Here is a 13295-nt window from a genome sequence, read left to right as displayed (position 1 = left end):
TTATGGAATAAGCTCTATCTTATCTTACTTGTAATTTGTTTCTGGGGTGTGAATTCTGAAACACTCTGTATATTTATGTATTAAAGGAATAAACAAGTAAAAAAAAAGTCGCGGTCAATTCATAGTGGCCATTTAATTTGTTGCCAAGTTGGCAGCCCCTAGCCCGTCACCTCTAGTGTGTAGGTTTTGTCTATGTTGCCAGCAGAAATAACTAAATTGTGTCAACAATTGTGACAGGCGCAGTAGATTTTATATGTGAAGTTTTCTAACCGGACTTTTTTTCAGAATTGTCATTTTTGATAGGTATTTCGATAAAAAAAACAATTGGATGTTTAAAAACGCATTTACACAACTCAATTTTTACAAATTTACACAGAGAAGTGGTCACTATGAATTGACCGTGACTTTATTATACATACAGGCTGCGCCAGAACTCGCGCCCGAGAGAAAATTTTCAAGTAAGGTAAGATACCAGGAACAACTGTTTAAAAAATTCTATCTGTCAAAAAATTTTTACATTTATTTTTTGACATATGACATTTTTTATGTCTATTTAATAATACTGAGGATCTTGTATATGTTTTTTTTACAATTATTTAGTAAAGGTACAAACATTTTGCCAATGAAAGCCACAAATAACATTGAACAGAGTTACAATTTAGGACACAGCTCCCTTGTTTCCTCTTTTAATAGCCTATAGCAAAAAAACTTGTAAAATTATTTTTCCAACAGAAATAAGTAGAGTCAAAGTGCAAACTTTAAACCCTCATAACTTCAAAATTTTTATAGATATTTTTTTTTTAACATTTTTTCATGTTCCTGGTATCTTACCTTATATGGCATTTATATGGGCGCGAGTTCTGGTGCACTCTGTATTTTAATCCAGAGAATGTTGGTAATGTCAGAGGCCAAATTAATTTATAATAATATAAAAAAATAATACATTTGTCAAAATATTCAACTTTGTCAATTCATTCAACTGCAATTTTAAGACTAAAAATCGATATTTCATTTATTTTATTCCTGACGGAATAAAGTGCCAGATTATTAATTAAAAACAAAAATATAAAGCGTTGCTTTATTCTCTGCTGGTAGGGAAAATAATTAATCTATAATTTTTTCAAATGAATATTTGAATTGTTTTCATTCAAATAATTACACATTCCCCGCACTTGTGCTTGCGCAAAGCGCGGTTCTTGAAAGTTGACTGTGTTCAAAGCATGAAACGTGTTTATAACCTACAAATATAATTTTCACTTTTTACAGTAATTTTCTCAAATTTTCTACAATTAGATTTTAATTAATTGTGACTTTCAATGTATTTAATTTTGTGTATGTGAGAGATCTTATCAATACCATTTAATTTACTTGTGAATCGAGGTTATGTGCAAAAAATAAGTTCCGCGTTTTTTACCAAATTTAAGATATATTTTTGTGTGCAAATTCCATCATTTGAATGAGCTTGGATACTATAACAAAAATGCGGGAATTGAAATTGAAATCTGAAGACCCCAAACCAAATTGTACCCCATACGAAGATTCTGATATCTGCCGGAAGGATGAAATTGACACCTTATTCCAAAAATGTGAATCCCTTCTTGAGCCACCGATCGCAATAGATAATGAATACATTTTGCACATTGCGGGAACTTTGTACTATCAATTGTTCCTTATTTTCAATGTAGTGATTAATTCTAAAATTTCAGAGAAACAAATCCAAACGTGGCTATAAGCCTATCAAATAATACCTGTGAAGTCTACAATTTAAGCAACAATCAAGTAGATAAATTAGCAGTTTTGGCTGAACACACTGACGTAATTACCGAAATTAAGTTTAGTACTGAAAATAGTAACTTACTTTATTCAGGATCATGTGATGGAACTGTAAGGCTTTGGGATATTAGAGCACCAAAAAGAAGCTCTGTTCAATTTAAAGGTGAGTAGGGCTACTTTCAATCTGCCTCAAATGGCCTCTTTTTAATTAACAGACACTACTGTTATGGATGTAAAAAATAAATCGTTTAATTGTTTTGATATTTCACCAAATAATAAATTGCTAGCAGCAGGAACAAATTTGTTTGAAGGTGATTCTTTCATTTTATTTTGGGATGTTAGAAAAAATTCGCTCCTGGGGGGCTATTGGGTATCACATACTGATGATATAACACAGGTATTTCAAATTTCATTGATGTATCTACTTTTTAATTATTGATTATCACCAATTAGCTCAAATTTCACCCAGATGATTCAAACAAATTAATATCCGGATCAGTGGATGGCTTAATTAATTTATATGATCTTTCACAACGCTGTGAGGAGGATGCATTGCTAGATTCATTAAATACTGTGTCATCAATTGAAAAACTGAGTTGGTTGCGACAAGGAAGGACTGACATCATTAGTTGTGTAACTCACACAGCTGATGTGCAGTTTTGGAAAATAGAAGACTCCCAACCATATTATCATTTTCATAGACATGAAATTGCTAAAGAAATTCAAGTAAATAACTAAGAAATTTACAAGTCAAAATGCAAATAATAAATGTTTTTAGAGGAAATCTGAAGGACACATTTACGTTGTAGACGTACATGGTGGATTTAATAAAATGTTGGTATTGGCGGGATCTAATTCCGGTGATGGAGAATGTATTAGAGGATTATCGGTAGTTGGTAACACTGTAACTCCTGCTCTGGGATTCCCATCAAATAAACAGCGAGTTCGTTGCAGCTGGTCAAATCTGAATGTAAGTTGTCACAGTACTTTTGTCAGGTTCTGATTTTGAATTTTTAGTTAAATTTGCTGTTAACTGGTGGGGAAAAGGGAATTTTAAATCTATGGGATGTTACCACTGTGAAGTGTGAAAGAAAATGATTCGTTTACCACTCTGTCAATGTATTAAGGTAGGAAGATACTTCTTCTAAACGAAAAGAGTAAAAATAAATCGAGCTTTTTAAACATTTAATTTCTACCAATATCCCTTTTCTTACAGTTAAGAATATATAAATTAAATTATTCTATGCTACCTTTATAATGCTGAGATGACAGTGACAAAAGCCATTAAATTAAATGACACAATGTTATTAAAAAATCTTTCCAAAAAAATTAAACTAAAAATAATGGCAACACACAAATGTTGGTAACGAAACAAATGTTATTGTAAAACGAAAAACATTTTACAAATCCAAAAATCTAAAATTTGTATAAAGATCTAAATATAAAAATTCCTAAACTCTATAGAGATCTTCAACTAAACTTAATCAAAATACAAACTTTTTTAAATAGACATTCCAGTATATTCAACCAAAAAGGAAAAAAAAATGAGTGTCAGAATAAGTAAAAACGAACTAGAATTTTAGGTGCGACGATGCAAAAATAACTTATTTTGAGGCCAAAAACATGATTAACCTGAAAAGAAACAATGAAAAAATGTATTTATATTACGGAATACAATACCTGAAATTAATTGTTTTTGCTGCTAATAAACGATTACATTCAGCTGTATCTGGTAGGGGAAAATGTTCATAGGGAGTTTCAGTTTCTTGTTCTGTGAAGTCGAAATTGTAGACTCGGGGATTTATTTTAACGTCCCCAACGGGACCTCGTAGGACTATGTAACTTAAACTCAATGGGGTAGATGTTTTTGATTTCAGGATTAACTACAAAAAAAGGGTTATCATATTATTTACAATATACATATATTATATACAATATACACTCTAATTAATTTCAATTTCTAAATATTTTTGCTACGTTAACTCAATTATAAAATGTTATTAGTTGCAACAATGGCGGCGAAAAATTATTAAAACATTTCTGCAGTTGCACTTAAGTCGTCAAATGAGTTACACATTGAGGTCAGAATTATGATTATTCAAAACACAAACACATTTTATTTCAAAAATAACAATAAATTGATTTCTGAATAAAGTTTAGACAATTTGGTGAAATGAAATATTTTTTTACAAAACATGTAACATTTGAATAAAAAAAATCGTGGTAATTGCACATATTCAAGGTTAATGAAAATTAGCCATGCATTTTTTATATTTATCGCGAACATTTAAAGATTAATATGAAACACTGAACCATTCTTTTAATACACAAAAAAAAATCGTCATTTCTAACTTTCTATTCCTAGACATCAGGGAGTGGAATTAAATCCGATGGGAATACAGAGTGCGCCAGAACTCGCGCCCCAGAGAAAAATGGAAAACATGGAAAAAATGTTAAAAAAATTGTATCTATAAAAATTTCGAAATTATGAATGAGGGTTTAAAGTTTTCACACTGACTCTATTTATTTCCGTTGGAAAAATAATTTTCCAAGTTTTTTGCTATAGGCTATTAAAAGAGGAAACAAGAAAGCTGTATCCTAAATTGTAACTCTGTTCAATGTTATTTGTGGCTTTTATTGGCAAAATTTTTCTACCTTTACTAAATAATTGTAAAAAAACATATACAAGATCATCAGTATCATTAAATAGTCATAAAAAATGTCAAATGTCAAATTTTTTTGACAGAGAATTTTTTAAACAGTTTTCTCATGTTCCTGGTTTCTTACCTTACTTGAAAATTTTCTCTGGGGCACGAGTTCTGGCACACCCTGTATATTAATTACTATTTATTATATTTAATTAAGAGCTCACAATAATCCACTTTCCGATAAAATCAGCAGTATCCAAACAAATAAGTGAAATTAATAAAAATTAGTTTTCAGTACCTGAAAAGTCATATCTCTTTCTGAGCTTTGTGTGGGGTCCTTCTGATTATCACTAATTTTCGCTTTGACTACCCACTGATTATTGAAGGTCGCAAATCGCGATGATTCATAAAATAATCGATGGACAAAATCGTCGGTACGATATGGTTTCAACTGAATATCTACAATAATAATAAATGAATTCAATTATAAAAATTTCGCTCTTTGAATTTTACCGTTAAAGGTAATTTTATCGTAACCCAACAACTCAAATATTGTCTTGTAGAGTTTCCTTTCTTCAATCAACTGCTGGTCGAGTATCTCTAAAGCTTCCATAACTTCTGCCCCCGATTTGTGAGGATGTCCGCATTCTTTTTCATGTTGAGCCCTTTCGTGGACAGGTCCTCTCCATGGACACCCGATCCTGTGGTACTTGCAACCTGAAATTCTGCCACAGAAAAACACATGACTTGTTATCGTCCTCCGAATGTTGTTGTAGAAATAAACCTGTCCTCGCATTCCTCGTCTTCGTGCTTTTCCAAGGAATTCCTAGGGAACTGCTTGTTGCAGAACTGACATTCAGACGGTAGTTCCGAGACGGCGTTCTCAACAGCCAAATTTCTCGTGGCCGAAGTCTTGCTGATTTCCACGCGGCAAGTTGGACATGTCGACGTTTCATCACGCAAACGGGCATCGGCGAGGACGTGTGTGAAACATCCGGCACACATCAAGTGACCATTGCTGCACTGCAATACACGCACATAAAATATACTGTAATGACTTCGAAACGTCTCATCCTTTTAAAGTTTTTTGTGTGAAATTATTCGAAATATTTTGTTCCCACCCCACAGACATTAATTAAGCTTTGGAGACACTTACCAATCCTCTTCATATCCTGGAACTAACATAAATTTTATCAATAAGGCTGTATGTACTCAACGAATATACTCGCCACCGCTCTAACTCAAAATTTTGACCCTTTTCGCTACTTGACTTATCATTGAGTGAAAGCGGTGGTTGTGCCAGGGCCGGATCCAAAACTCCTCAAAAAATATTTTTTACAAAATTGTGAATATTCACTCACTGAAAATAATCGACAACTGTTCCAGAATTATTTACCACATTTAAAAACAAGCGAAAATTTTCTTAGAATGCAATTTATACTAAGGTGACAAATAATATGATAATAAAAAAATGTACTATTTGACACAACTTTTTTTTGTTTTTTTTAACTATTAATTAAAATTAATTTCAAAACCATAAAGAAATGTGATTGGTCAGTTGAATAAAAATTTGAAAGTCAAAGATTTTGGTGAGCAAAATAATTCTAGTTCTCTTTACCAAATACAAAGGTTATTACTTGTATACAGCGTCGACTTTAAACTGTTTTTCAATGGGATGTAGCAAATTTGAATAGTTAGGAATTCATAATTGCCCTCTTTTATATTTTTTATGCGACCTAATATTGTGGGTTTCATGGCAACACATTTAATTTTTTTCGTTAAAAATGCCAACAGATTTATGGACTACAAGGATTAGTAAGAATAACCTGAAGAAGGAATATAGGTTGTGAAAAAATATAACATAGGGCAATATATTAATTTTGTGCCATTTCATTCCACTAGATCGCAGGTCTCTGATAAGACTATTTTATGTTGTCTCGCATCTGGACAATACGGAATAATTTTGGAACACCTCATATTTTACTGCCAGTCAAAATTCTAGATCCGCCCCTGGTTGATGCTACTTTTTAGTTTACCATTACGTTACCTTTTTTGACCATTGCTCAAATAGCATTTATTGAACTTTTTTAAGTGGAGTCACCGCTTATGGTTAACTTTAACTTTTTCAAGTTAGATCGTATGGAAATATTTTTGTTTTTGACAAAGTATTAACTTAGGGTTAAATGTTAATCGAAAGTGGTGCCATTTCGTGACTTGTAAATATTACTAGTAACCAGTACCCAGCCTTGGTCGTCGCTACCTACCTCTCTCATTTCGTGGTTAAATTAAAATCGCTGGCGTTCTTTTCGAAATTAACAAAGAAATGGGACAGGATGGGGAAAATAAATACTATAGCTAAATATGAATAATGACTAAAATATAAATTTAATAGATTTATTTGTAACGTCGAAGCAAAAATCGTTGTTATAAAATAGAAGAACTCGTTAAAGTTATCAATTATTATTATCACATCCAAGAGTCTTATTTAAATATCAATATATCACAGCAGCTAAATTACAAAAAAATACGAATTTAATAGTACAGACTATTCTACATTGTAACAATGAAAAGTAGGTACAATAGTATTTAATTACATACTGAGAATGACGCAGACAAATATGTGGTAAAATAAAATAAAACAAAAAATAGAATTGATGAGATAGAAACTCATGGCTTGCCGCACAATTTGGTAAAAAATTGTGCGCAAAACCACGATAAAACATAATGGAGGTCGAGCGGAGACCCCGAGACTCGGCCCTTGAACGCGTTTAAATATAGCCGCAGTGTGTCCTGAAAATCAATACAGGAGCGCGATTTCGCAGCAGCGGAACGGGACAAAGACGTAGTGTTACGTAATCTAGGAAAATCTGCAAGAAGCAAAGGCACTTACCTGGTAAACTGCGGCTTTGGGCAGGTCGAGGCAAACTGCGCAGCAGAGAATTCCTCCCAGCCTCTCCTCGAGCCTGTACTTCTTTTCGTCCTGTATGGCTGCGGTTTTGCGACGTTTCGCCTCCGGCTCGAGACAATCTTCGGTGTTCTTCTCGGGTTCCATGGAGTCTGTGGTGGACGTCGTCGCTTCAGCTTCCGACATAGTCGACGAGTTCTTAGTTCAAACACACAACAGCTGACTTCCTGTCTACCTCTACACCTCGCACATAACCAGAAAACAGCTGACGTGACGCTTCGAGTTTGACATGAGCGCCCCACCACTAACATGCCCCAAGTCGGGACGCCATTGGTGGGTTGGGGGTGTGACGTAGGTGGAGTGGCGGGGATGACAATCAGCTGCTGGCTGCTGGTTGTGGACAACAAAGAATGGTGGGCCATGGTGAATCAGCTGATGGGTCTAGCCGTATATACCAAAACATTAGACGCGTTGGTTTATTTATTTATGGTAAAACGTACAATGTTTACGTTTTAATGACCAAGCGGTCGGCAAGATTAAAGCTGATTGTGTTTATCTCGGGTTATTATGTTGACGGAATAATTTAGGTTGATTGGATAAAAATCTGTTTTGATGTCGATAACAACTTAAATGTGTGCAAATTTTTCTAATGTATGCGTAATGACGAATAAATATGTATAACCTGATTTTTTATTTGAATATTGAGGAACTCTTTAACAATAAAATAAGTCGCATGTTTTTATCTTTTGACAACTCATGTATAGGGTGAGTCAAGTTTTAGGATCTGATACAAAACAACGTTTTATTACGTTTTATTTGATTCTTTATTAAGCAGTATTAAGAAGTACTCATTTTATTTTTTTATCAATAATCTACCTATACTTTTTTTAGCCGAAAACTTGAAACAAAAATCTAAAATGACTTTTTGAAACTTTTTTTATGTGTACAACTTTATGCAACTGATGCGCCAGAACTCGCGCCCCAGCGAAAAAATTCAAGTAAGATATCTTATCTGGTATCTTTACCAGGAACATGGAAAAATGTTTAAAAAATTCTCTGTCAAAAAATTTTGACATTTATTTTTTGACATTTGACATTTTTTTATGTCTATTTAATGATACTGATGATCTTGTATATGTTTTTTTATAATTATTTAGTAAAGGTACAAAAATTTTGCCAATAAAAGCTACAAACAACATTAAACAGAGTTACAATTTAGGATACAGCTTCTTTGTTTCCTCTTCGAATAGCCTGTAGCAAAAAAACTAGGAAAATTTCCAACAGAAACAAATTGAGTCAAAGTGCAACATTTCAACCCTCATAACTTCGAAATTTTTCTGGATAAAATTTGTTTAACATTTTTTCCATGTTCCTGGTATCTTACCTCATATGGCATTTTTCTCTGGGGCGCGAGTTTTGGCGCACCTGTATACTCCTTTTTTTATTTATTCGTTTTGTACTTTTTTATGAAGAACGCAAATTGTGGAAACCTTATCTGAATTTTTACTTCTTGGTTGTGCTGTATCTGTATGAAAGGAAATTATTTTCAAAAATACATAGTTTTTCTCATTTAATTTTTTGGAAAAATACAGTTTTTGAATACCATCATAAACAGATTTCTACTCTTGTAAATGCTACTGAGCTTTTTTCCAATTTAATGAGACTTTAAACATTTTCTGGGAAAATAAAACAGAAGGTTTCTATATACATATACAGGCTGCGCCAGAACTCGCGCCCTAGAGAAAAATGTCAAGTAAGATAAGATACCAGGAACATAAAAAAAATGTTTAAAAAATTCTATCATTTTTTCATGTCTATTTAATGATACTGATGATCTTGTATATGTTTTTTTACAATTATTTAGTAAAGGTACAAAAATTTTGCCAATAAAAGCCACAAATAACATTGAATAGAGTTACAATTTAGGATACTGTTTCCTTGTTTCCTCTTCTAATAGATTGTAGCAAAAAAATTTGGAAAATTATTTTTCCAACAGAAAGTGCTTTAAAGTGCAAAATTTAAACTCTCATAACTTCGAAATTTTTATAGATAAAATTCTTAGTTTAGGAGATTCCCTATTCGGACATCCAAAATGCAGCACCCTGTACATACATATTACATACCTATAGATATTTATTAAACAAGACGATAAACAATCTTTATCGTTGTGAATAATATTTCGTTTTATTTTGTACTCACCTACCAGAATTTTTTGAATATAAACAGTAGATAAAAATTACTTTATTTCACTAGACGATAAAAGACTGCTGCTACTGAAATTAGTTATAAAAGTACTCTTTAACATTGAGTACAAAATAAAGTAATAATTTATTCACATACCTAATATAATTATGACTTAAAAAAAGAATCAATTCTCGACTGTTTTAAATGCATTCGGTTTTTGGACGGAATATTTCTCCACCGTGTTAACAGTAAAATGTCACTTGCAGTGGCCTCAGGCTGTTGTTCTACGTATAATAATGCATTTTTTTTTTAGAATTGAAATGAGATTCGGAAATTAATTCTTATAAAAACCTAATTTTTATTACATTCGGATAATCGGGAGTTGAGTCGAGACTTGTTTCGGTTAAAACGGCGGATCTAAAATTTCCGTTCGTTTCGGATAATTCGGCATTTCGGAAATTCGAGATCCGGATAATCGGGAGTCTACTGTACACTTCTATTCACAAAAAAAGCGTACACGTATTGAGGACTATTGTAAATAGGATATATTAATTAATCGTTTCCAAGAAAACGTTTTACATACTGTACTGACATTTTCACATTTTGTATGTCAAATGTGTGAAAATTGCTTTCAATTGCTATTTACAATTGAATTATACCACGACATACAATACCATTAACAAGAGTGTGATCATTACTAATATGTTGGAAAATGAGTGGTCTAGGTGTAAAAGAACTGAAGCACTATTTTAAAGAAGTTCCAACCTCAACTACATAGAAAACGTCTGAGGCCGTATGGCAAAAGAAGTGTCTAATAAACTGAATGTCAGGCCTCCTACTGCAAACGAACTATGGAAAATTGTGGAAAATAAATATATGGAAAAGTTTATAGAAGGATTAAACTTATGCCCAGGCACTTGTTCACTCAATGCTCCGTAGACTAATTGAAGTGAACGCAAAAACCGGCGCGATGACCAAATATTAGAATGGTTTGCTATCTTTATTAAAACTGTTGTTGAGAATTGCCTTTTTTGTAAATTTGTGAATAAAAGTTTATGAATTGTGTTTGTAATAATCGATAATGGTTGCCTAATAAGGCAAACAATTTAAACACATTAAAATCTCCGAAAAATACAACGATAAAATCCTGCTATCAGCATGGTTTTAGTTCCAGGTTTCTAAGTAACAACGATTAAAAGATAAGTTTACAATATGACAATCCAGCCAAAATTGGGTTCACTACTTGTACGCTTTTTTTTGAATGGAAGTGTACATACATATTTAAAATTTTAGGATATGGGCAAATAAGTACGAAATTTTCATGTTTCTTGTGATCTTGAGAATAGAAGTATTTTTTTTTCTCTTTTAAACTGTTATAATAAGAACTTTTACTCCGAAAATTTCACTGTTTCACATTTATTCTTTTTTCGACTCTGTGGTGAATAAGAAATTTTTATGTAAAAATAGTTAAACATTAATGGCGGGTTTGTAGAAAATGAATTGAAGTGTAAATTTGGCTAAAGGAATTAAATTTTAGTTCCTTTTCTGTAAATCCGCCCTAAGATTATGGTGAAAACTCATAGTATTAGGTATTTACCGAGGTGGGGGGTGATTCATTAATTACCAAGGCGCGAAGCGCCGCGGTTTAGCAGTACCTACGCCGAGGTACGATGAAACAACGACCAACACCAAGGGTTATATACAATATTATTCACAATCATCCTCTGTAAAGGCCAGAAGGCCTATAAAAAATGTATCAAATTTTGAAAAACATGACATATCGATCTATGACTATTCAGGTTGGGAAGTGGTCGATTCCTTATCAAGTTTTCTCGTTGGGAAGAGGCGATTTCCCATTCTGAACCTTACATTTCATATCAATTGTTAAATGAAGTTGAAATGTCATTCTTTCCAACTTTTCACATGCAAAAGGTAACGTACTTTGATTACTACTTTATAATTGTTGTGAATAGTAGTTATTTATTGTAAGAGTGTGTTAGGTAGCTTTTTATCCACGCAAGAATGTTTAACCGCGAGAACGTCAGATCGAGCGGTTAATTTTCTTAAGTGGATAAAAAACAGCTTACCAAGTTTAACCGAAAGCACATTTGGCGTGACGTTTAAATGTCACTTTAATTTTTAATTAAGTTTGGAATAATTTGGGCCGGTGATTGTGGATAAAACGTTATATTGCACGCGGTGCACTGGTTACTAACAGTGGAATAAAGTTACTTTATTCCACTAGTGGATAAAGTGGTACTTTATACGGATCTAAAGTGTGGAATAAAGTCTCTTTATAGAGTGATTGTGGATAAAATGATTTTATTATTGTTATAAATAACGACTACTTATTTCTTTATTTAACAGTTGTGTTATTTTCCTTTATTTGTCATTGAGACTAATGTTTGACCACAAGATATAATCGGCAGATGTTTTACAGAATAGAACATTTGTTTGATATTTTGCCAAATTCCCTTCACAATAGACCAAAATACACACGGTAAGTACACAATTAGGCCACAACAAAATGTTTTCTCCGTTTATCGATCTGCACTGAAACAATAAAGAACTATTTTTAGTGAATAATGAGACATAAAAACTCAAAAATGCAGTACATATACAGTATGTTATTGAAATGCGTTAAGAAACTTTAAACGGTGATAGAAATCATCAAAACAAATTACTTTGCTATTTACCATTTTTTCGAAAAATCTTTCTAAACCCAGATAAAATTTTAATTAGTTTGAACGTAAATTCTAGTACCCTCCAATGTCTCCCAGCGTACATTAAAAGCGAAAGAAGGTAAAAACTTAGATAGCCAAGCAAAAACCAATTCTTTATTCGTAGTATGTGAGAGTGACATTCAAGTTACGCACCACACTTGATCAAGGGCACTAACCTTCAAATTAAATGTTCGAAATGACGCCCTCCGTTATCGATGTATGCTTGTGCCCTTCGAGCCATAGAAGCTTTAGTTCTCTCAGCATTATTTACACGAACAGTTAATTCTTCGACGGTGTTAACTGGAGTCTCATACAATCTGTTTTAAATGGTCCCATAGAAAAAAGTCACAAGGATTTAAGTCTGGTGAACGAGCTGGCCATAAAACTGGTCCATTACGCCCTATCCACCGATTTTCTAAATTTGAACTTGGCGACCGCGAAATCTCTCTAGCAGCATTCGATAAAGCTTCCCCGTAGATCAGCATCATGTCTGTTAACTCCGGATTAGTGTACTGCACCATTTTTGAAGATAATTACGGGAAATTCACTTGCCAATAAATTGTAAACACGGCCGCATGCAGGTGAAGGACGTGACTAAATTGTGTCAGTAAGTTTTTGCAAGACTATCTGCCTGGGTTTTTGCCGTATTTACTTTTTTTGCGTTAACCTTTTTCGTAAACGACTCGATGACACGGAAATACGGTGAAAATAAATGTAAGTATAAATTTGAGTTTTCGAAAAAATGGTAAATACAGTATGTTATTGAAATGCGTTAAGAAACTTTAAACGGTGATAGAACTCATCAAAACAAATTACTTCTATATTTACCATTTTTTCGAAAACTCAAATTTATACTAACATTTATTTTCACCGTATTCCGTGTCATCGAGTCGTTTATGGATGGCACGGTACGCAAAAAAAGTAAATACGGCAAAAACCCAGGCAGATAGTCTTGCAAAAACTTACTGACACAATTTAGTCACGTCCTTCACCTGCATGCGGCCGTGTTTACAATTTATTGGAAAGTGAATTTCCCGTAATTATCGTCAAAAAAGGTGCAGT

General features: G+C 32.9%; 2 protein-coding genes across 3 annotated transcripts; one reads left to right on the top strand and one right to left on the bottom strand.

Moving 5' to 3' along the window:
* The first annotated feature begins 1208 nt into the window (after positions 1-1208).
* LOC123011155 (WD repeat-containing protein 89) lies at positions 1209-2965 on the top strand. 2 transcript variants are annotated; one of them, XM_044408473.1, is made up of 6 exons: positions 1209-1653; positions 1707-1936; positions 1989-2170; positions 2227-2499; positions 2552-2743; positions 2791-2965. In XM_044408473.1, exons 1-6 carry the CDS (start codon positions 1457-1459, stop codon positions 2869-2871), a joined length of 1155 nt encoding a protein of 384 aa, XP_044264408.1. In that variant the 5' UTR covers positions 1209-1456; the 3' UTR covers positions 2872-2965. The 2 variants fall into 2 exon arrangements, with proteins under 2 accessions (XP_044264408.1, XP_044264409.1); XM_044408474.1 differs by lacking the exons at positions 2227-2499; positions 2552-2743; positions 2791-2965 and having other exon boundaries at positions 1707-1815; positions 1868-1936; positions 1989-2042.
* LOC123011156 (cysteine and histidine-rich protein 1 homolog) lies at positions 2945-7630 on the bottom strand. The gene is made up of 6 exons (XM_044408475.1): positions 7312-7630; positions 5206-5444; positions 4935-5146; positions 4720-4880; positions 3454-3656; positions 2945-3405 (listed from the first exon to the last, which is right to left on the bottom strand). Exons 1-6 carry the CDS (start codon positions 7510-7512, stop codon positions 3378-3380), a joined length of 1044 nt encoding a protein of 347 aa, XP_044264410.1. The 5' UTR covers positions 7513-7630; the 3' UTR covers positions 2945-3377.
* Positions 7631-13295: the final 5665 nt, after the last annotated feature.

Source organism: Tribolium madens, unplaced genomic scaffold (assembly GCF_015345945.1).
Source record: "Tribolium madens isolate multiple individuals breed KSU strain unplaced genomic scaffold, Tmad_KSU_1.1 Scaffold_91;HRSCAF=231;Tcas5.2_LG7, whole genome shotgun sequence".
Taxonomy (NCBI): domain Eukaryota; kingdom Metazoa; phylum Arthropoda; class Insecta; order Coleoptera; family Tenebrionidae; genus Tribolium; species Tribolium madens.
This window is presented reverse-complemented; position numbering and strand designations above follow the sequence as displayed.